Source organism: Cheilinus undulatus, linkage group 20 (assembly GCF_018320785.1).
Source record: "Cheilinus undulatus linkage group 20, ASM1832078v1, whole genome shotgun sequence".
Taxonomy (NCBI): domain Eukaryota; kingdom Metazoa; phylum Chordata; class Actinopteri; order Labriformes; family Labridae; genus Cheilinus; species Cheilinus undulatus.
Window position 1 is genome coordinate 36,435,140 of NC_054884.1, and position 22,312 is coordinate 36,457,451.

The 22,312-nt window shown below is 40.1% G+C and overlaps 1 protein-coding gene across 2 annotated transcripts in view; it reads right to left on the reverse strand.

Moving 5' to 3' along the window:
- LOC121528747 (corticotropin-releasing factor receptor 1-like) overlaps positions 1 to 22,312 on the reverse strand; it is a 166,500-nt gene that overhangs the window by 60,339 nt on the left and 83,849 nt on the right. For both annotated transcript variants that reach the window (XR_005993496.1, XM_041816321.1), the window contains exon 5: positions 13,848 to 13,933. Coding sequence is in view for 1 of the 2 variants with exons in the window: in XM_041816321.1 (XP_041672255.1) it covers positions 13,848 to 13,933 (86 nt within the window). In the remaining variant the exon portion in view is untranslated. The remainder of the gene's footprint in view (positions 1 to 13,847; positions 13,934 to 22,312) is intronic.

Consider the following 22,312-nt stretch of genomic DNA (forward strand, 5'->3'; position numbering starts at 1 on the left):
AGGAGAGGGGTTTGATCCTGTATAAACCAGGATAGGAGTCTCTTGTGCTTCCATTCTTCTACAGGTGGAGACAGGTGCTCCCAGAAGAAGAGCTAAGATGTTATAAAGATGATTGAATGGACTCCTTCTCAAAGGCAGGAAGAAGCTGGAGAACACGAGTTACTTTCTACAGTTTAATATGGTTAAAGGAATAACCCTTGGACTATCTACGTCAAAGTCAAATTTGAAGAAATTTGATTCTGTTGAAGATTGAGGAACTCACTAGTGAGCTCCAGTTTCTTCATTGGAAGTGCCCTTTAGAATTAGTCCATTAAATCATAGTTAAACCTGTATAAACCAGCTCTACACAGCCTTTCTATGAGAGAACACACTATATGTACAGCTGATATAGACAAATATTAACCGCTGACATCTTCAGGTATTTACATACAGGCTGTTAACCGTGGATTTAGGATGACATTTTCAAAAGATAAAGGGCTGATATTTACAAATGATATTGGCTGATAATTCCAGCTCATAAAGGCAGTGGTGTAGTGGTGCAAAATTAAAAAGTGAAAAAGGTAGCAGAAGTTGGGATAACCTTAATTTAAATACTTCTGATTGGGTATACTCGTTATTTAGAGGTAGGAAAACTCTAAAAAAAGGGGATATATTCTGTTTACCTGCTTATACCTTACATATTTATTGCAGAAATAGGGCAATATTTACAACAGATATGGGCTGATACTTATAGAAGATATAAGCTTATACTTACAGCAGATTGAGGCATATACAAACAGAAGATACAGGCCTATCCTTACAGCAGATGTAGGCCTTTACTTACAGGAGATATGTGCCTATATTTACAGCAGATATATGCGTATACATACAGAAGATATAGGCCTTTGCTTGCAGCAGATGTAGGCCTATACTTACAGAAGATATGTGCCTATATTTACAGCAGATATAGGCCTATGCTTAGAGCAGATGTAGGCGTATACATACAGAAGATATAGGCCTTTGCTTGCAGCAGATGTAGGCCTATACTTACAGAAGATATGTGCCTATATTTACAGCAGATATAGGCCTATACCTACAGAAGATATAGGCCTTTGCTTGCAGCAGATGTAGGCCTATACTTACAGAAGATATGTGCCTATATTTACAGCAGATATAGGCCTATACTTAGAGCAGATATAGGCGTATACATATAGAAGATATAGGCCTTTGCTTGCAGCAGATGTAGGCCTATACTTACAGAAGATATGTGCCTATATTTACAGCAGATATAGGCCTATACTTACAGCAGATGTAGGCCTATACTTACAGCAGATATAGGCCTATACTTACAGCAGATATAGGCCTATACTTACAGCAGATATAGGCCTATACTTACAGCAGATATAGGCCTATATTTACAGCAGAAATAGGCTGATACTTAAAGCAGATATGGGCCTATACTTACAGCAGATATGGGCCTTAACCTACAGCATATATGGGCCTATACTTACAGCAGATATAGGGCCTATACTTACAGCAGATATAGGGCCTATACTTACAGCAGATATAGGCCTATACTTACAGCAGATATAGGCCTATACATACAGCAGATATAGGCCTATACTTACAGCAGATATTTGTCTATACTTACAGCAGATATAGGCCTATACTTACAGCAGATAGGCCTATACTTACAGCAGATATAGGCCTATACTTACAGCAGATATAGGCCTATACTTTACATATAGGCCTATACTTACAGCAGATATTTGTCTATACTTACAGCAGATATAGGCCTATGCTTACAGCAGATATTTGTCTATACTTACAGCAGATATAGGCCTATACTTACAGCAGATATAGGCCTATAATTACAGCAGATATAGGCTGATACTTAAAGCAGATATGGGCCTATACTTACAGCAGATATGGGCCTTAACCTACAGCATATATGGGCCTATACTTACAGCAGATATAGGGCCTATACTTACAGCAGATATAGGGCCTATAATTACAGCAGATATAGGCCTATACTTACAGCAGATATAGGCCTATACATACAGCAGATATAGGCCTATACTTACAGCAGATATTTGTCTATACTTACAGCAGATATAGGCCTATACTTACAGCAGATAGGCCTATACTTACAGCAGATATAGGCCTATACTTACAGCAGATATAGGCCTATACTTACAGCAGATATAGGCCTATACTTACAGCAGATATTTGTCTATACTTACAGCAGATATAGGCCTATGCTTACAGCAGATATTTGTCTATACTTACAGCAGATATAGGCCTATACTTACAGCAGATATAGGCCTATACTTACAGCAGATATTTGTCTATACTTACAGCAGATATAGGCCTATACTTACAGCAGATATTTGTCTATACTTACAGCAGATATAGGCCTATACTTACAGCAGATATAGGCCTATACTTACAGCAGATATTTGTCTATACTTACAGCAGATATAGGGCCTATACTTACAGCAGATATAGGCCTATACTTACAGCAGATATAGGCCTATACATACAGCAGATATAGGCCTATACTTACAGCAGATATTTGTCTATACTTACAGCAGATATAGGCCTATACTTACAGCAGATAGGCCTATACTTACAGCAGATATAGGCCTATACTTACAGCAGATATAGGCCTATACTTACAGCAGATATAGGCCTATACTTACAGCAGATATTTGTCTATACTTACAGCAGATATAGGCCTATACTTAAAGCAGATATTTGTCTATACTTACAGCAGATATATGCGTATACATACAGAAGATATAGGCCTTTGCTTGCAGCAGATGTAGGCCTATACTTACAGAAGATATGTGCCTATATTTACAGCAGATATAGGCCTATGCTTAGAGCAGATGTAGGCGTATACATACAGAAGATATAGGCCTTTGCTTGCAGCAGATGTAGGCCTATACTTACAGAAGATATGTGCCTATATTTACAGCAGATATAGGCCTATACCTACAGAAGATATAGGCCTTTGCTTGCAGCAGATGTAGGCCTATACTTACAGAAGATATGTGCCTATATTTACAGCAGATATAGGCCTATACTTAGAGCAGATATAGGCGTATACATATAGAAGATATAGGCCTTTGCTTGCAGCAGATGTAGGCCTATACTTACAGAAGATATGTGCCTATATTTACAGCAGATATAGGCCTATACTTACAGCAGATGTAGGCCTATACTTACAGCAGATATAGGCCTATACTTACAGCAGATATAGGCCTATACTTACACCAGATATAGGCCTATACTTACAGCAGATATAGGCCTATATTTACAGCAGAAATAGGCTGATACTTAAAGCAGATATGGGCCTATACTTACAGCAGATATGGGCCTTAACCTACAGCATATATGGGCCTATACTTACAGCAGATATAGGGCCTATACTTACAGCAGATATAGGGCCTATACTTACAGCAGATATAGGCCTATACTTACAGCAGATATAGGCCTATACATACAGCTGATATAGGCCTATACTTACAGCAGATATTTGTCTATACTTACAGCAGATATAGGCCTATACTTACAGCAGATAGGCCTATACTTACAGCAGATATAGGCCTATACTTACAGCAGATATTTGTCTATACTTACAGCAGATATAGGCCTATACTTACAGCAGATATTTGTCTATACTTACAGCAGATATAGGCCTATGCTTACAGCAGATATTTGTCTATACTTACAGCAGATATAGGCCTATACTTACAGCAGATATAGGCCTATAATTACAGCAGATATAGGCTGATACTTAAAGCAGATATGGGCCTATACTTACAGCAGATATGGGCCTTAACCTACAGCATATATGGGCCTATACTTACAGCAGATATAGGGCCTATACTTACAGCAGATATAGGGCCTATACTTACAGCAGATATAGGCCTATACTTACAGCAGATATAGGCCTATACATACAGCAGATATAGGCCTATACTTACAGCAGATATTTGTCTATACTTACAGCAGATATAGGCCTATACTTACAGCAGATAGGCCTATACTTACAGCAGATATAGGCCTATACTTACAGCAGATATAGGCCTATACTTACAGCAGATATAGGCCTATACTTACAGCAGATATTTGTCTATACTTACAGCAGATATAGGCCTATGCTTACAGCAGATATTTGTCTATACTTACAGCAGATATAGGCCTATACTTACAGCAGATATAGGCCTATACTTACAGCAGATATTTGTCTATACTTACAGCAGATATAGGCCTATACTTACAGCAGATATTTGTCTATACTTACAGCAGATATAGGCCTATACTTACAGCAGATATAGGCCTATACTTACAGCAGATATTTGTCTATACTTACAGCAGATATAGGGCCTATACTTACAGCAGATATAGGCCTATACTTACAGCAGATATAGGCCTATACATACAGCAGATATAGGCCTATACTTACAGCAGATATTTGTCTATACTTACAGCAGATATAGGCCTATACTTACAGCAGATAGGCCTATACTTACAGCAGATATAGGCCTATACTTACAGCAGATATAGGCCTATACTTACAGCAGATATAGGCCTATACTTACAGCAGATATTTGTCTATACTTACAGCAGATATAGGCCTATACTTACAGCAGATATTTGTCTATACTTACAGCAGATATAGGCCTATGCTTACAGCAGATATTTGTCTATACTTACAGCAGATATAGGCCTATACTTACAGCAGATATAGGCCTATACTTACAGCAGATATTTGTCTATACTTACAGCAGATATAGGCCTATACTTACAGCAGATATTTGTCTATACTTACAGCAGATATAGGCCTATACTTACAGCAGATATAGGCCTATACTTACAGCAGATATAGGCCTATACTTACAGCAGGTATTTGTCTATACTTACAGCAGATATAGGCCTATACTTACAGCAGATATTTGTCTATACTTACAGCAGATATAGGCCTATGCTTACAGCAGATATAGGCCTATACTTACAGCAGATATAGGCCTATACTTTAGCCAGTTATTCACAGCAGATATTGGTTGATAAGTACAGCAAATACATCCGATGTTTACAGCAAAAATAGGTCAATATTTACAGCAGATATAGGCCAATATTTACAGCTGATGTAAGCAGATATCTAAAAAAGATGTAGGACAATATTTCCAGCCAATATTGGCTGTTATTTGCTGCTGATCTAGGTCAATATTTAAAGCTGACACAGGCCATTAATTTCCAGTACATACAGGCTAATAATAACAGCAGATATAAGCTGATATTTATAATTAATTAGGTTGGTATTTACCACTGATATAGGTTAGTACAGCTGATGTAGGAAAAGTACAGCAAATCCAGGCAGAAATAGGTCAATACATTCAGATGATATAGGCTGATATTTAAAGTAGATTGAGGTTAATAATCACAGACAATATTGATTAATATTTACAGCAGATATAGGCAGACATTAACTATAGATATAGATTTATATTTACTGTGGATCTAGGCAGCCATTGACAGTCAATATGGGATGATATTTTCAGCAGATATATTGGTTGTAAATATCAACATATATTTATATATCTGTCTGTATGATAACTAACTTCTTAAGCTAATATATGCTTACAGATATTATTCTGATTATAATATGTGTCCCTAGTTATTACTACGTCTTAATACCAATCAAAGAACAGTAACATTTGTTGAAGAGGTCGGTTTTCCATTTTGAGACATACAACCTCAAACATATGACTGGGTTGGCTTATTTAACATGTCATGGGTCAGTAGAAACGCCAGACACTCAAATACATTTGCAGAAGTACTGAAGAGTTTTTCATAATATGTTCCCTCCAAGGATGCAGAAGTAGAAAAATATAGCAGGGGGACATATTTATGATGGGGTCGATTAAAGACACAAACATGTTTTTCTTCCCCTCGCCTTGAATAAAAAAACAGTTTGGAGTTCATCCAAAGCAAACGTGAAGCTTCAGCTGTGTCTCATGGATAACTGACAGTCAGAAGATAAACACTGATGTATACCATCAGTGTAGGAGAAACTTTAATGATCCTAACAGGACACTTCTTCTGCCGCAGTGAGGAACATTTCTTCCTCCTGCAGATTTTGGTCCGTGCTCTTTGCAGCAGCTAAAAAAGGCTCCTTTCAAAGGTGCTATGACAGGAGGAATGATGACAATGGATAGTGATTACACGCTGAAGGATTGCTCTCTCCATGTGAGCCGTAATATAGAGCTGAAAAAGGGAAGAAATGAATAGACACCGACTGGTGCAGCACTGGCTGACACATCAGGGCATAAATCAAGTGGACAGGATGTTTTCAGATTGATTGCCAAGCTGAGAGGAGGGGGAGGACGGCAGGACAGGAGGATAATATAAGACCCACCAATAGGGCCAGGGGATACAGATCAGAAGTCATAACTTGATATTTCTGAGCAGAATGGAGATAAACGCTGTATCTTTTCCTGTAAAGAAGTGAGACCATCCCTTCCCAGCAGCCCACCACCTGCTCCAGGTTTCTGACTGTGTGGGCCTGAAACAAACCTGACTCACTCTCCTTCCAAGAAAAACACACACTCTTATCGCTTTCTTTCTTTCTTTTTTTTTTGAGAAAATAACCTCGAGCAAGTCCCAAAAGGAAAGAGGATTTCTCTTTCCTCAAACAAACTTTCCAATAAGCCTTTGATCCGCACACTTTCCCCTCCCAGTGGGACGACTGGATTTCCAGTTCAATACAAACTGAACTTTAAAGAGGAGCTACTTTTACTCCCCCTCTCTCTCCCCTGATGTCAATCACGCCACCTGGTGATTTATATTACGGCTAAAAAAGGACAGGGAAAAAAATCAAACACATTTTTAAAAGGTCAGACACTCTACATCCGTCTTCTGCTGGGATCGATTAGACATCAGACTCTCGGAGAGCCTGGGAAAACACTAAATGAAGGCTTTCAGTCCATAACACAGCAGCCTCATGCTCACGGATCTATAAGACATAAATGTACTGCATTCAAGGTCCACATGCCTATAATGGTCACACATCATTCTTTGAAGAATAAGAGCAGACTTGATTTTTTTCTTATTGGTAGCAAAACCCATGAAGAGACCAAAATCAACAAAGGACTGATCGCACTAACAAGAAGAGACTGAGTATCAAATCCGGATAAAACTATGAAGCAAACCGAGCCGGTCGCAGCTTTGAAGTGAGGATTAAGAACGAGCATCTTTCTGAGGAAACGCCAGAAAACATTACAAATATATGGACTCAAAAAATCACATTGTGCAAGAATTATTACAGGAGAAGCTCTGCATTATCACTTTATTTTACACTGAAATATGGATGTACACATCAGCAATACTTTTGTGTTTTAAAGACTGCAGCAGGAAATAATTTAAGTTGGCTTAATTCAGTGTTACTCAACCCTGCTCAACCATAGGGCCAAATTGTTGAAAAGTACCTTTGCAAGAGCCACAATCTAAGTGGTGTAAAATGGCAAAAAATGGTTTAAAATAGCAATAGAAATAAGATGAAGTGGTGAAATGATCAAAAAGCGGCAAATAAGTGGCAAAAACTGGGTGAAAGTTGGTAAAAATGGGAAAAAAGTGGAAAAAACTGATTAAAAAAAGGTACAGGTGGCAAAAATGGTCAAAAACAGTAAAATGTAGCAAAAATAAGTAACTAAAATGGGCATTAATAGCATTCAATAAAAAGGGCAGCTTAATTGTGTAAGAAGGGGCAAAAAAATGACAGAAAGGGGGAAAAAAATTTAAACATTTCAAAAAGCAAAACAAAAGAGGCAAAAACTGGTGGGAAATGGCAAAAAATAAGTTACAGGTGGCAAAATTGTCCAAAAAACTAAAAATGTGGCAAAAATTTGGTAAAAAGAGACTAAAAAGGGCAAAAGTGGCAAAATTTAAAAACTGGCAAAGAAGTGACAAAAAATGGGTGAAAATTTTTAAAAATTGTGAGAAAATGAGGCAAAATTAATTAAGAAATTAGTTACAGATGGTAGAAATGGTCTAAAAAGGAAAAAATGTGGACAAAAAATAGTAAAAGATAGTAAATTGGCAAAGGTGGCAAAATTGTCAAAAACTGGCAAAGAAGTGGAAAAATGGCTGAAAGCTGGCAAAAATGGGGAGAAAATGTGGGAAATTTTGATCAGAAGGTAAGTTCCAGGAAGCAACAATGGCAGAAAGGGGGGAAAAAATAAAAGCTTTCAAAAAGCAGAATAAAAGAGGCAAAAACTGATGGGAAGTGGCAAAAATTGATAACAAAAAATAAGTTACAGGTGCGAAAATTGGTAAAAAAAAAAAAACCTGTAAAAACAAGACAAAAAAAAAAAGTAAAAAGAGACTAAAATGTACAGGTGGTAAAAATGGTCAAAAACTGGCAAAGAAATGGCAAAAATGGGTGAAAATTGGTAAAAATTTGGAGAAAAAGGAGCAAAATTAATTTGAAAATTAGTTACAGGTGGTAAAAATGTTCAAAAAGGTAAAGCTGTGTCAAAAATAAATGAAAAGATACAAAAATGGGCAAAGGTGGCAAAAATTGGGGGGGGGGGGGCAAAACATGGCAACAAAGTAGAAAAATATTTAACATAGCAAAAAGCAGGATAAAAAGGTAAAAGCCAGTAAAAAGAGGCAAAAGAAGTAGCAATCTTGGGCTTTAAAAGCTGTAAAAATAGATTTAAAGTGGCCAAAAAGGGGGAAAATTACAAATAAGGGCAATGGAAATATACAAACAAAACAAATAAGGGTTGACAATTTAAGCCAACAAGAGTGGGAAACAAACTTACAAATGTGACTTATAATGGATAATTTGGGAGGTTAAAGTTGACCTTTTTAAGGATTTCTGGTGGAAAAATATTTCAAATAAAGACTAAAAAGAGCCACAAATCATCACAAAAGAGCCACATGTGGCTCAAGAGCCACACGTTGAGTGTCACTGGCCTAACACAAAGCCAACAGTGTTAGCAGTGAGCACATACAGAGCCTATAAAACGTATTCATCCCCTTTGAAGTGACTGCAGTGAATGTGTCTGAAGTAATTATAGTATAAACACGTGTGTCTGGAAGGTCCAGTCGCTGGTTAATCAGTTTTTCTGGCTACCATTACGCCAAGAAGGCAAAAGAACACTCCAAGCAACTCAGAGTGAACGTTATTGAAAAGAATATCATTACATTTCCAAGGCTCTGAACATCAGAGTTCAGTTCAATCCATCATCAAGAAATGAAAAGAACATGGCACACGTGTAAATCTGCCTAGATCAGGCCGTCCTCACAAACTGAGTGAGCGTGCAAGAAGGACACTAATGAGAGAGGAAACCAAGACACCTATGAATACTCTGAAGGAGTTTCAAGCTTCAGCAGCTGAGATGGAAGAGACTCTGCAGACAACTGTTGGCCGGGTTCTTCACCAGTCAAAGCTTGATGGGAGAGCGGCAAAGAGAAAGACACTGTTGAAGAAAACTCAGGTTGAGGCATGTGGGAGACTCCATGGTCAAGTGGAAGAAAGTTCTTTGGTGTGATGAGACCAGTATGGAGCTTTTTGGCTACTGGACAAGGCACCAAACACCGCACATCACCACAAACACACCATCCCCACTGTGGAGCACGGTGGTGGCAGCATCATGCTGTTGGGATGCTTCTCAGCAGCTGATTTTAAGACAACAAGTAGAATGTTCTGGAGTGGATGAGTCAAAGGCCAGATAGAGGATTTGTTGCTGGACTTTAAAAAGGCTGTTCACACCCAGTCCCTGTGCAACCTGACAGAGGTTGAGCTGCTTTGCAAAGAAGAATTGAGTTAAATTACAGTTTCCAGATGTTTGAGCCTGATTGAGACCTATCCACTCAGACTCAGAGCTGTGACTGCAGCCAAAGGCGACTCTACTAAATACTGACTTGTAGGGGGTGAATATTTATGCAGTCACTTATTTTTACCCTACATATTTTTATTTATTTAATTGACATTACTTTGTAGAAGATAAATTACACTGACATGATTGATGGGGATGCTGAGCATCCACACTATTGATAATCACATCGGCCATTTTGTTTATTATTATTCTTCCACACCAGCTGTCTCCTCCTCCATACTTTGTCATATTGACACTGTTTAAACTTTTAAAAAATCAGTTTCTTTGTCATTCAATCGCCATGACTTTTCTCATTCATAACTTTTATCATTTTTAAATAATGGCTATTTTTATGCTATTTTCAGCTATTTCTATGCTTTTTCAGCCATTGAACCATTTTTCAGCTACTTTTAGGCCAAAATCAGCTATTTTTATGCTATTTTCAGCTATTTTTATGCTATTTTCAGCTATTTTTAGGCTACTTTCAGCTATTTTTAGGCTACTTTCAGCTATTTTTTTCCTTTACGGAACTTTTGAATGCCATTTTAAGCAACTTTTAAGCCATTTTATGCCCTTTTTTGCTATTTTTATGATATTCTCAGCTATTTTTGTGCTTTTGGCTATTTTCAGCTGTTCTTCCACAATTCAGCTCTCAGCATCCCCATGCAATTTCAGCTGAAATTGCAATTTTGATCTAGTTGATTTATAGGCTCAATAAAGAGGGTGTGAACACTGTTTATAGGCACTGTAAGGTGATAACAGTTAATTTCCACCTGCTACTTGTCTCAAAAGTGACGCTCTGAGAGAGAGACCAGTCATTTCCTCTAATTCTGAAACAGGAAGGAGTAACCTCTGATATTTCAATGGTTTTGTTTTTAAATTCACCGAATTCTTGTAGGAATTTCTGCATAATACAGTCTATAGAGGCTTTAGCATTCTGAGGATGACATGAATAATTCAGAGGTGAATCTCCACCCAGGTGTCTATTCACATCAGAAGTGTGCTAAATGAATGTTTTGGTTCAGCACACTTAGATTTGTGGTGAATAGTGAAGTGATCAGTGCATTTTTTTAAAACATGAATTGAATGTAAGATGAGCTCACTCTGAAGCCTCTGGACAGCCAATCACAATCTGAGAGATACAGACAGTTGTCAATCTCTATCTCCTTCTCCTCCTCGCTCTCTGATGTTTTCTTTTATGCAGCATTGTCTTTGACACCAGTGTTTGTCGGTTAAAGGTCAGTTTTTAAAGGTAGTTTCATTAAAGCTGAATCACAAAAACCTTTATAACAACTGAAACCACCTCTGTACTGGAAGGACAAGCTCTGTTTAATGAAAAATTAAACATTAATAGGTCTTTTTATTGATGTGGAAAAGTCTGAGAGTTTGATTTAAGCCCACAGTTTGTCCTTTCCTGTATAAAATCCATCTTTAACATTTCTGTAAAACAGCTTTATCTCTACCTGCTGGTACCATATGTAGGTGGGCACGTTGGTAGGTAGGTCAGTAGATGAATGGGAGGTAAGTATCTGTAGGTAGTTAGGAATGTAATTAAGTGGGAAGCCAGGAAGGTAGATGGGTCATATGGTGGACAGGTAGGTAGGTAGGTAGGTAGGAGGAGGGGGAAGTAGGTAAGTAGGTAGGTAAGTTGGTTCATAAGGTAGTGGGTGGGAGGGAGTCAGGTTGTTAGGTAGGTGGAAAGGAGGTAGGTAGGTGGGTAAGGGGGTGAATTAATGGATAGGAAGCTATAAAGGTAGGTGGAAGGGTAGGAAGGAGGAAGGGAGGAAGGAAGGTAGCTAGGCACATAAGTTGGCTGGTAGGTTGGAGAAAGTTGATAGGTGGGTTGGTGGGTCGGTCTGAGGTAGGTCTGTAGGGAGGTAGGTAGGTGAGAGGAAGGGAGAGAGGTTGGTTCATAAGTGGACAGGTACATAGGGAGCTTGGTAAGAAGGGAGGGTGGTTGGCTGGTAAGTAGGTAGGTAGGTAAGCTGATTGGAAGTGGGTGGTAGGTAGGAAGTTGGGAAGTAAGTGGGTAGATGGGTGGTATGTAGGTATCTGGTAGGTAGAGAGTTAGAAGGGTAGGCAGCCAAGAAGTTAGGTGGAAAGGTAGAAAGGTAGGTGGAAGGTAAGGACAGAGGGAGGAAGGTAGCAAGGTACATAGGTTGGCTGGTAGGTGGAGGAAATTTGATAAGTGTGTTGGTGGGTGCGTCAGAGGTAGGTAGGTCTGTAGGTAGGTATGAAGGTGGATAGGTGGGTGATTGGTTTGTAGGTTGGTAGTGGGTAGGAGGGAGTGAGTCAGGTAGTTAGGTAGGTGGGTAAGGGGGTGAATGGATGGGTGAGTAGGACAGAGGGTAGGGATTTGTAGGGGTCTTTTAACCCTCACTAGTTTTGGTGGGAAATCTTTCTTTTTGTAGAGATCTGGCTCCTTTGGCTCAGCTCAGTAACGAGAGCTGGTTTACTGACTCCCAAACTGTTCTTCATTTGGTACCAGTCTGGGTTTTTAAATAGGCATGAAAAAAGAAAGTAGGCAAGCTCTTTCATAAGAACAGCTGAATAGCGTTTCCATTAAAAGCATTTATATGATAAAGCAAGGGAGAAGGCTGTACCAACTTTCCTTTATTCCCACTGATTCCTGGCCATTAAATCGGCCTTTATAACAACAACTCACCACATACACTGTTCTCCTCTCAGCTGCAGACACCAGAGGATTAACCACAGGTGATCAGATTTGGTGATCAGGGACTAGACGCATTCACTCAGATCTGTCAATCATGTTTCAGAGTAATCAGGGTATGTATCTGAGACTAATACCCCATTCTCCCCTGTCTGGATAAGATTTGATAAAACACTCACAAGTTGTTTTAGAAAATCACCGCAGCTTTTAAAAGGATTTTACATCCTCAGTATAAAGAACGGGCTGATCCAAACATGAGGATTCAAGTATAAAAAGCCGGACTAAGTCATTGTTGTTTCCTGTCCTTTGAAGGGATTTGTGTTAAATAAAGAAAAATATGGAGTAAATCCAGCTTTATCTCCCAAATTTAGAACAAGAATGTGGTCTTAAAACCAGAAAAAATAAAACATCAGCGGCTTATTAAAGCTGGAGAGAGTTCCAGTGTTTATGGAAACTTCAGTCTTCAATATTCAGCTCCCGCAGATGTTCAGGTCAGGAAAACAAACAAACCATGTTACATCTTTCTCTCCTGTCATTTTTGCATTTTTACATACAATGCATCAGATGTGTGCTTGTTCCAGCCTCATGTAGGTCAGCGTGTTCTGTCTGAAAGCTTTGTCCTGTATTCAATCCTCATTAAAATGAGCAGCAATCATCATCACATCTGCAGATCACAAAGCAGCATGCAGGTGGAGGCTGAGAGCATGCAACAAAACACGCCCCGGCGCGAGGAAGGATAAAAATCTGGAGCACAACAGGATCGTAAAAGCTGCTTTTTAACCCGCTGACTCCTTTTCACAACTCCTTCATGTCCCTGGAGGACAACACCGCCTCGAAAAATCACTGTCACGCTTTCCTTTTGAGGAATTTAAGAAATGAAACACTTTCTGAGCAATCAGAAGAGAAATAGCTGCGGGTTAATTTGTAGATTTCAGGCTTCAACCTACAGAAGAATGAAAGCCAAGCCCCTGAAAACCTCAAGAGAGATGACATTCAAGCTGCAGTTTTCATGCAAATTCATCCCACTCTTGGCGCTTTTGATGCCGAGTCCTCCAAGTGATGCTCCAGTGGTATTTTGTGCTTCATTCACAGTATATTTTTCTTTATTGTTGTGTCCCTTAAGGCCGCAAGCACGAAGCAACAAAACCCTACATCCATATTCACTTAAAATCTGCCTCGGGTCAACCTGCCGCTCTCATCCCATGGCCTTTGTTGTTGCTTTTTGATTAACGCATGCTTCCTGCTCTAAGGGTCAGTGGAAAAAGCCTCATTATTCAGGAGAAACGCACAGACTCACGTCTTACCTCCTCATGAAGTATAGCCTTACACATGGAGTAGTTCCCCTTTAGCGCCCACGTCCCATTAGAGAGGCATTTCCTGTAGACATTATCTGCACAGAGAGAAGAAGACACAGACAGTTGTTATCAGACGGATGTTTGTGCTATCTAATCAGTACGTTTTTGGTCAAGCAACAACCTCCGGTCCTGAAAAATGGAGCAAATGCAGAGGTGCAAAAAAATTGCAATACGAGTGTCCACTTGAGGCTGGCTGCAGAAACACCAGAAGGCCCATCTGGACACCTGTTAAACATTGTTACATGAGAGCCATAATCCACAAATGGAGAAAACTTGGAACAGTGGTGAGCCTTCCAAGGAGTGGCCGGCCTACAAAGTTACTCAAAGAGCTTATCAAAGACTCATCAAGGAGGACACATAAAACACCCAGAACAACATCAAAAAAAGACCCGCAGGTCTCATTTGACTAGGCCAGTCACTCCGACCAAAGGTTCACCAATGTTCAAAGTTTTCTACATTTGTGGATAATGGCTCCCACTGTGGTTTGCTGGAGTCCCAAAGCCCCCACACTTGTTGTTCAACCATAAATTAACAGTGAATTATCTCCTTTTTTTTGGAAGCTGAGTTCAATTTCAATAATCACACCCAGGTCTGATTACTCCCAGACATTTTTACCCAGAAATCCTTTAAACAGAACCTGTCTGACAGAGTCAGGTAGGCTAAAAGATCTCAAAAAGCAGCACATCATGGTGCCATGTAAAGGGTTAGGGTTAATTCAATAACACATGAGAAACAAAGTCACTGACATCCATCAGTCTAGAAAATGGTTGCAAAGCTAACCCTAACCACAGTGAGAGCCATTATCCACAAATACAGAAAACCTGGAACAGCGATGAACCTTCACAGGAGAGGCCAGCCTACCAAATTTACTCATAGAGGACACTGATGAGTCATCCAAGAGGTCACAAAAGAACCCAGAACAACATCTACATAAAGACCTGCAAGTCTCATCTGACCAGGCCAGCCCCTCCAACCAAAGATTCACCACTGTTCCAAGTTTTTTACATTTATGGATAAAGGCTCTCACTGTGCTTTGCTGGAAATCCAAAGCCCCCACTCTTGTTATCCATCATAAATTAACTGAGAATAATCACATTTTCTTTGGAAGCTGAGTTCAAACAAATAAGAAATCCGGAATTTACAAGAATTTACATGTGATGTCAGTTCCACCACCAGGGGGCCCTCAATCAAAATAATAACAAAAGATGTCAAGTAGAGACCAGGGCTTCTCCTCTTTTGTTAACTTCTGGTTATGAATTGAGCCTGTGTGAGTTCTTCTGTAGGTTTACGTTATGGATTTCTTGAAAAGATATGGATCGTAAAACACAACTGTCCCTATTGTCAGCCTGTCCCATTTTACCATCGCTCACTCTGCTTGAATTGCCCGTCTTCCTGCTGTAGCTTTGTGACCCTCTCTGCTTTGACTGTAATACCGTGAGATATCATCAAAGATGGACTTTCAAGCTGTGATAATTCACGTTTCTCCCTCTATCTGCTGGAGTAATCATTTTTACATCTAACCGTGGTGGCCGGCATTCAAACTCTGATGTTTTACACAACGCCTGTGAACACTCATGCTGTTCACAATAGATGAAGATAAAAGGCTGCGTTTTTTTCTACATAACAGTAAATGATGGACATTTGACATTAAGCTGTGACACACTTAAAGGTGTATTTTTAACCATATAATTGCTCCCCACCTTTCAAAGAAAAACTGACACACCGAAGAGTGAACAAGTGCGACATCGTTTAGTTTTTATCTTGAAAAACCTCATCTCTCACACTGAAGGATAATGCATGAGAGCTCTGACAAGTGATGAGTGAAATTATATTTTTCCATCATTGCACACATTTCTGTCTGCATTCACAGGGCTGGCGTTACATAATCTGTAACAAATTTCACATTTGTCATTTCACATTTCAGATGAAGGAAATCAAATTGTCAAATGGGGACACTTATTTTGACGGGATAGTTTGACACCATTTAGTCCAAATACTGAAAATGAGGCAATTTAAAGTTGAAAGGAGAAATGTCAAACATTTTAGAAAGATGGGGGGGGGGGGGGGGGTCTGAGGAGAAGGAGAAGCTGGAGTCTGCAGAAATGTTCCAGGAGCATCATGAGAGGAAATGCTTCATGTAGTTAAGAAATTACCTGATCCTATAGGTAACCTGTAGGATGAACTTTTGTGATGCATGTTCAGAATCAGAAAAAGGTTTGTTGCAAAGAAAATCTTCACGTACACAGAAGCTAACTTGGAGTTTCGGTGCAAGAACAGTGAGCACAGAGGAGAGGCTTTAAAGGACATTAATTCTACTGCAAGGGAACTTATATAGAAATATATTTACATGAAAAACAATGGACTAAAAACTATACATGAGGGCAAATATCTGAAGGTCAATATTGGATGCTTGTGATTTTCAGGCCTTTAGGCGACACTGCTTTAAAAACAGGTATGATTCTGTCCTGGAAATCACGGCACAGGCTCAGGAACACTTCCTGAAATCACTGTCTGTCAACACAGTAAGCCATGCCACCCACAAATCAAAGTCAAAGTCAAAGTGTCTTTATTGGTCTCCCTTGGGAGAACTTTGTCTTGGGCGGAGAGATCTGCAGCACAGACAACACATTCAGCACATTTAATGAATAAAAATACATAAAAATACATAGTCAACAGGATCAGATAAAAAGTGCATACCAGCATCTCAGTGCAAATTCAGCATCACATGACCTCAGACTCCCTTTTCTGTCCATCCTGAGCAATCTGCTCATTTATGAGCTTCACTGACAGTGGGATGAACGAGTGTTTGTATCTGTTATGTTTACATAGAGGAACTCTGTACCTCCTTCCTGAGTTAAGTAAAACATATTCAGAGTGCAGTACATGAGACGTATCAGATAGAATACTGTCTGCAAGTCTGAGGCTTGTTTGTTCAAACAAGTCTTGGGGAGTTACAGGTGCTGACGTACCAATGATTTTGCCTGCCGTTTTTGTCAGATTTAGTATTTGATTTTTTAATTTAACAGTTAAGTTGCCTAACCAGCTGGTAATACCGTACTGTAACACAGACTCAATAGCTGCTCTGTAGAAAATCAACATACTATTCCTACACACACCAAACACTGAGTCAACGGAGAAAATGCACGCGCTGGTGGATTTGGGCACAAACACTTACCACTTGTGTGCCAACTTAAATTGTTATCAATGTGAACCCCCAGATATTTGTATGAATCCACCCACTCAATGTTAGGTCTATGTATGGCTACCGAGCTACGGTCCCCAAAGCTCATTTAAAATGGACTGAGGTGAAAATGGAAAACTGTTCTGTGGTCAGATGAATCAAAATTTGAAATTATTTTTGGAAAACATGGACACCGTGTCTTATAGACCAGAGGGGAGAGGGACCATTTAGCCCAGGGCCGTCCAATTTGGGGCCCGCAGGCAAACTTTGGCCCACAAGCAATTATTTTTGGACCGCTGCCCATGTTCAAATTTTTGATTTTTTATTATTATTATTATTTTCCCACTGCCAGCAGTCTAAATATTTCTTTCAATATTTGTTTTTTGTTGCACTTCCTTTCCTGACCACAAATTAACATTGTGTTACATTGGGGGTAGGGTGGCGCTGTTGAGCTCATGTCAGCTCAGATCTGGAAGCCCATGACCAGAGAGCGAGTCAGTGAGAAAATGCTGGGGTCAAGCTGGGGTCATGGCAGAGATGGAGTGTGTGAGGCAGTGGCACACTGATAAGAGAATGTTTAAAAATAGTTGGGAACATGAGTACTTTGTTTTTTTGTTTGTTTTTTTTTTACTAAAATTAATTTCAAGGCAGTATGCCTAATTAGTATTTGTGCCATATGGATGTTCAGTAACTGCATGCTGTGAAACACAATGAAGGCTAGTGTTATTAATTTTCAAAATTACTTTGTATGAGTTTTTATTTTGCACATTTAATTTCATATTTAATTTCATGCACTGCAACATGAATGTTTAGTTTTGGCCTGCGACCCTCCACCCCGATTCATTTCTGGCCCTTCACTGAAAAGAATTTGGGCACCCCTGATTTAGCCTGTTATCTGTCTGCATCTCTGATGGTATGGGGTTGCATTAGTGCCTATGGCGTGGGCAGCTTACACACCTGGAATGGCCCTATCGGTGCTGAAAGGTAGATGGAGGTTTTAGAGCAACATATGCTCCCATCCAGACAGAAGCTGGGTTTACATTGCACTGGAAATGTGCAAAATCTAAATAGCGCAATAAAAATATGGTAATGGAAACACCTGAACTTCGAAAAAACCCTAAAATATCACTAAAAAATTTTTACGCTTTCATGAGGAGGTTTTTCAGGCATTTCGATATAGAAATATATATATAAGACTCAAGCACAGACTCAAACATGTCCTTAAAATGAGGAGAGTCCACACTGTCCACATCTTTGAAGTAGAAATTATCACCAAGGGCCAGAACAAAGTCAGCTCCCATCTGCTCTGCTACCTTGCTCATTTCTCGAGCAGTAGCCTTCTGCACAGCAGTGATATATAACACTTTTTCTGCATTTACAAGTCATGGGACGTGACGTACGGTGTCACATGACCGGTCACTCCGAGACAACATGGTGCGGTACATGTGGGCAGAAGAAGAGACGATACTTTTCTTAAAGGCCCAAGCATACTCAGGGCAGAACGTACGCAGAACGGACTCCACGGAGGTCTGCGCGGACTCAAAGCGGACGTCCACAAGGCCCGTGTGTGCAAAGCTCAAATTTTACAAATGAGCGGACTCTGCTCTGTGTACTGGTGTCACACAAAACACTGCTCGGCATGTATTTTTCACATCGACCTACATTAAATGTGACACCAACCTGCATTTTGTTCCTCTGTGCAGCGTTGACGCGTGAGCGGTGACTCCCAGAGTGGAGAAGGAGTGGGGCTAGACACCCAACTAGATCATCAAAGTTTTGACGTGTCATTTGGAAGTATTGAAAATGTTTTTCCACGTCAATACTTCGCATGTCCTTCACCAACATGGCATACTCCTCTTCCTTGTCTCTTGTGGCATTTAATGGCTGTACACACCACTGTCTTGTAATTTTATTGCTTTTCAACGCCAGCAGGCTTCATCAGTGTAGAACACCATGACAGAAAAATGTAAACAATGCACAAGGATTGTGGGAAATGTAGGATTTCACAGAAATTTCACAGGAAACTACTACACAGTGCGCTCAACTATGGAAGCTCTGATGACTGCAGACATTCCGTGCGGAGTCGGCTCCGCTGACAGTACGCTCGAGTATGTTCGGGCCTTAACATCATACTCATACCCTTACACGTGGCTTTTGCCATACACACAAACTTTACCTCTGAACCATCATCTGTTTCCTTCGTCTTTTGTTCAAAATGATCAAGGCAACCGCCGTAGATGTAACCATAACTGTAACAACACGCAACAGGTTTTGGGCGTCAAGCTTCCCTGCAGCGGATTCACGCAAGATGAGATTCTCAATTCTTTACGAGAATTGCACGGCCTATGCCCAGAACTCCCTTCAATGGAAACGCATTCAGCTAGAGTCTCTTTAAGAGAAGGCCTTGACTATTTCAGCAGGACAATGCTGCTGCAAGCAAGGCTTCACAGTAGAAGAGTCCTAGCAGCCCAGAGCCACGGCAGCTAGAATCCTCCATCGGACCTGGATGGGTGTAGTCAGTCTAAATGATGAGACTTGATGTGTGAGTTTTATTCTGAAAGGCCAAACAGCAGATGCTCAGTGCTGCTTTAAAGTTGATCAGTACATTACAGTGGATAAATGTTCAATATTTAAGCTCCAGGTCCAGTTTATTTGAGTAAATGTGATACCCGTCTGCCATGTGGGGATGTAAAACAGGTTGAAATGATGGTGATGATGCAGACACCAGAAATTCTGAGTCTGCTTGGAGGATTGTTTGACTTTCTGTCAGCAGGGGAAAGATTTGGACAATCAGCAGTAAGAGCACGTCTGAATGTGTCAGACAGTTAATCGCTCGTCCCCGACAGAAAAAAAAGGAAAAAAAAGTTTTTTTTCTGTGACTGATGTGGACAGCTCTGACCCTGATCCTGAGGCAGGTTTCCTCGGATCGTTGCACACCTTCTCCAGTGACAGGAAACCCGATTTCAGAGAAAGCGAGGCCGCCTGTGGATTTGTCTCATCGAGAAGGCTTTGAGAGCTGTCAACAACGAGACATCAAGCATCAATAAAAACACAAGGAGGGGGTTTTTGCATCTATTTGGGGGACATTTGTGAGTTTTTTCTTCTGACAAACAGTGACAGTCCATTCAGCAGGTAGTTTGTCTGGTTTCAGAGCATGTTTACGCCCACAGTAGGAAGAGGAAAAGATGACTGCTTCAAAACAATGTCTGCTTTGACAGAAAGGGCTCACTTATGGAGAATTTAACCCCAAACCACCATGGCAAGACAAATCCTGTTACAACTGTCATAGATTAAGGATTTCTCTGGCTTTGAAAACAGTTGAAAATATTTGAGGTAATATAAGTGCAAAGCTAAAAATAAGTCAACAACATAAGAGTGACCACATTTCATTGAATGTAGAAATTTTAGTACTGGTGTAAAAGCAGAATTTGAGCCAGTAGTTAAATGTAGTTAAACAGTTACAGTTGGCTTTAATTGTCAACTATTAAGCTTGTCTGTGTATTTCCATTGCCATTATGTGCAATTTTTTTTGCCACTTTAATCCATTTTCACTGCTTTAAGCCCACTTTTGTCACTTCTTTTTGCCTTTTTTTGCCCACTTTGCTCTAGTTTTTGTTTCTTTTATCCTTCTTTTATTTATTTATTTATCCCATTTAAGCTAACATTTCCCATTAAATGTCCCTTTTTTTCTAAATTTTTGCCACTCTTTGATGCTTGTTGCCCATTCTCCCACCTTTAGCTGCCTTTTGCCCATTTTAGTCACTTTCCACTCATTATCTTGTCATGTTTTTACCACTTTTTAACCATTTTTGCCAACTGTATATATTTTTTGTCACTTCTGACCCAAATGTTGCCACTTTCTGCCCTTTTGCCACTTTTACTCCCTCATTTTTGTCACTTTTTGCCCAGTATTTGGCATTTTATGCCAATTTTTCCCCTTTTTTGCTGCTTTTTCACCATTTTGCCCCCTTTAACTTATTTTAATTGCCACTTGAACCCATTTTTGCCACTTTTCACAACTTAGATTGTGGCTCTTGCAAATGTATTCTTCAACAATTTGGCTTTTTGGTTAAGCAGGATTTGAGTAATGCTGCAATAGGCAATTAAGAGCTGACCACTCACAAAAGCCAACTGTCCAGATAGGGAACAAGCCTCAGACCAATTATGTGGTCAACTGTCCAGTTAGGGGACTAGCCCCACCAATCAAAACAGTTAACCGCTAGTGTGGTGCTTATTCCACAACTCAAACTGGACTATCCACTGTCCATAAAGGACTATCCACAACCACTCAAATAGTCAACTGCCCAGAACGGGGACTAGCTCTAAACCACTCTAAAAAGTGGACTACTACAATAGGGGACTCTTTGGCCTTTCAAACCTATGACAGCTCCGATAGGGGACTAGCCTCTGATCACTCAAACAGTCCACAGCCCGGATAGGCAACTGGAAGACAACTGCTCAAATTGTTGACTGCAAATATAGGGGACTAGCTCCAAACCACTCAAAGCAGCAGACCGCAAGAATAAAGGACTGTCTGGCCAATCGAACAGCCAACTGCGCAGATATGGGACTAGCCCGAAACCACTTTAAACAGTTAACCGCAAGAAAAGGGGGCTATTTGGCCAATCAAATAGTTGACCGCCCACAGAGGAAACTAGCCTTCAACCATGGAAAACAGTCAACCACTAGAGGAGACTATCTAGCCAATCAAACAGTCTACTTCCCGGACAGGGGACTATCCTGCAACCACTCAAATTTATTGCCTCAATGGGGGACTAGCTCTAAACCACTAAAAACAGTCAGTTGCCCAGAAAGGGGACTAGACCCACACCACTCAAAATAGTTGACCGCTAGATTAAAGGGCTATTCTGCCAATCAAACAGTCAACTGCCTGGAAAGGGGACTAGCCGCCGACCATTTAAAACAATCAACTGCAAGAAAAGTTGACTATTTGACCAATCAAATAGTTGAATGCCCATATAGGGGACTAGCCTTGCACCACTCAAAACAGTTGACTGCCAAGACAGGGGGACTAGCCCCAAGCCACTCAAAATAGTTGATGGCTAGAATAAAGGACTATCCTGCCAATCAAACAGCCCACTGCCTGGAAAGGGGACAAGGTTCCAACCACTCAAATGACCAACTTACTAGATAGATGACTAGCCCGCGACCATTTACAACAATCAACTGCAAAAAAAGGTAGACTATTTGGCCAATTAAATAGTTGAATACT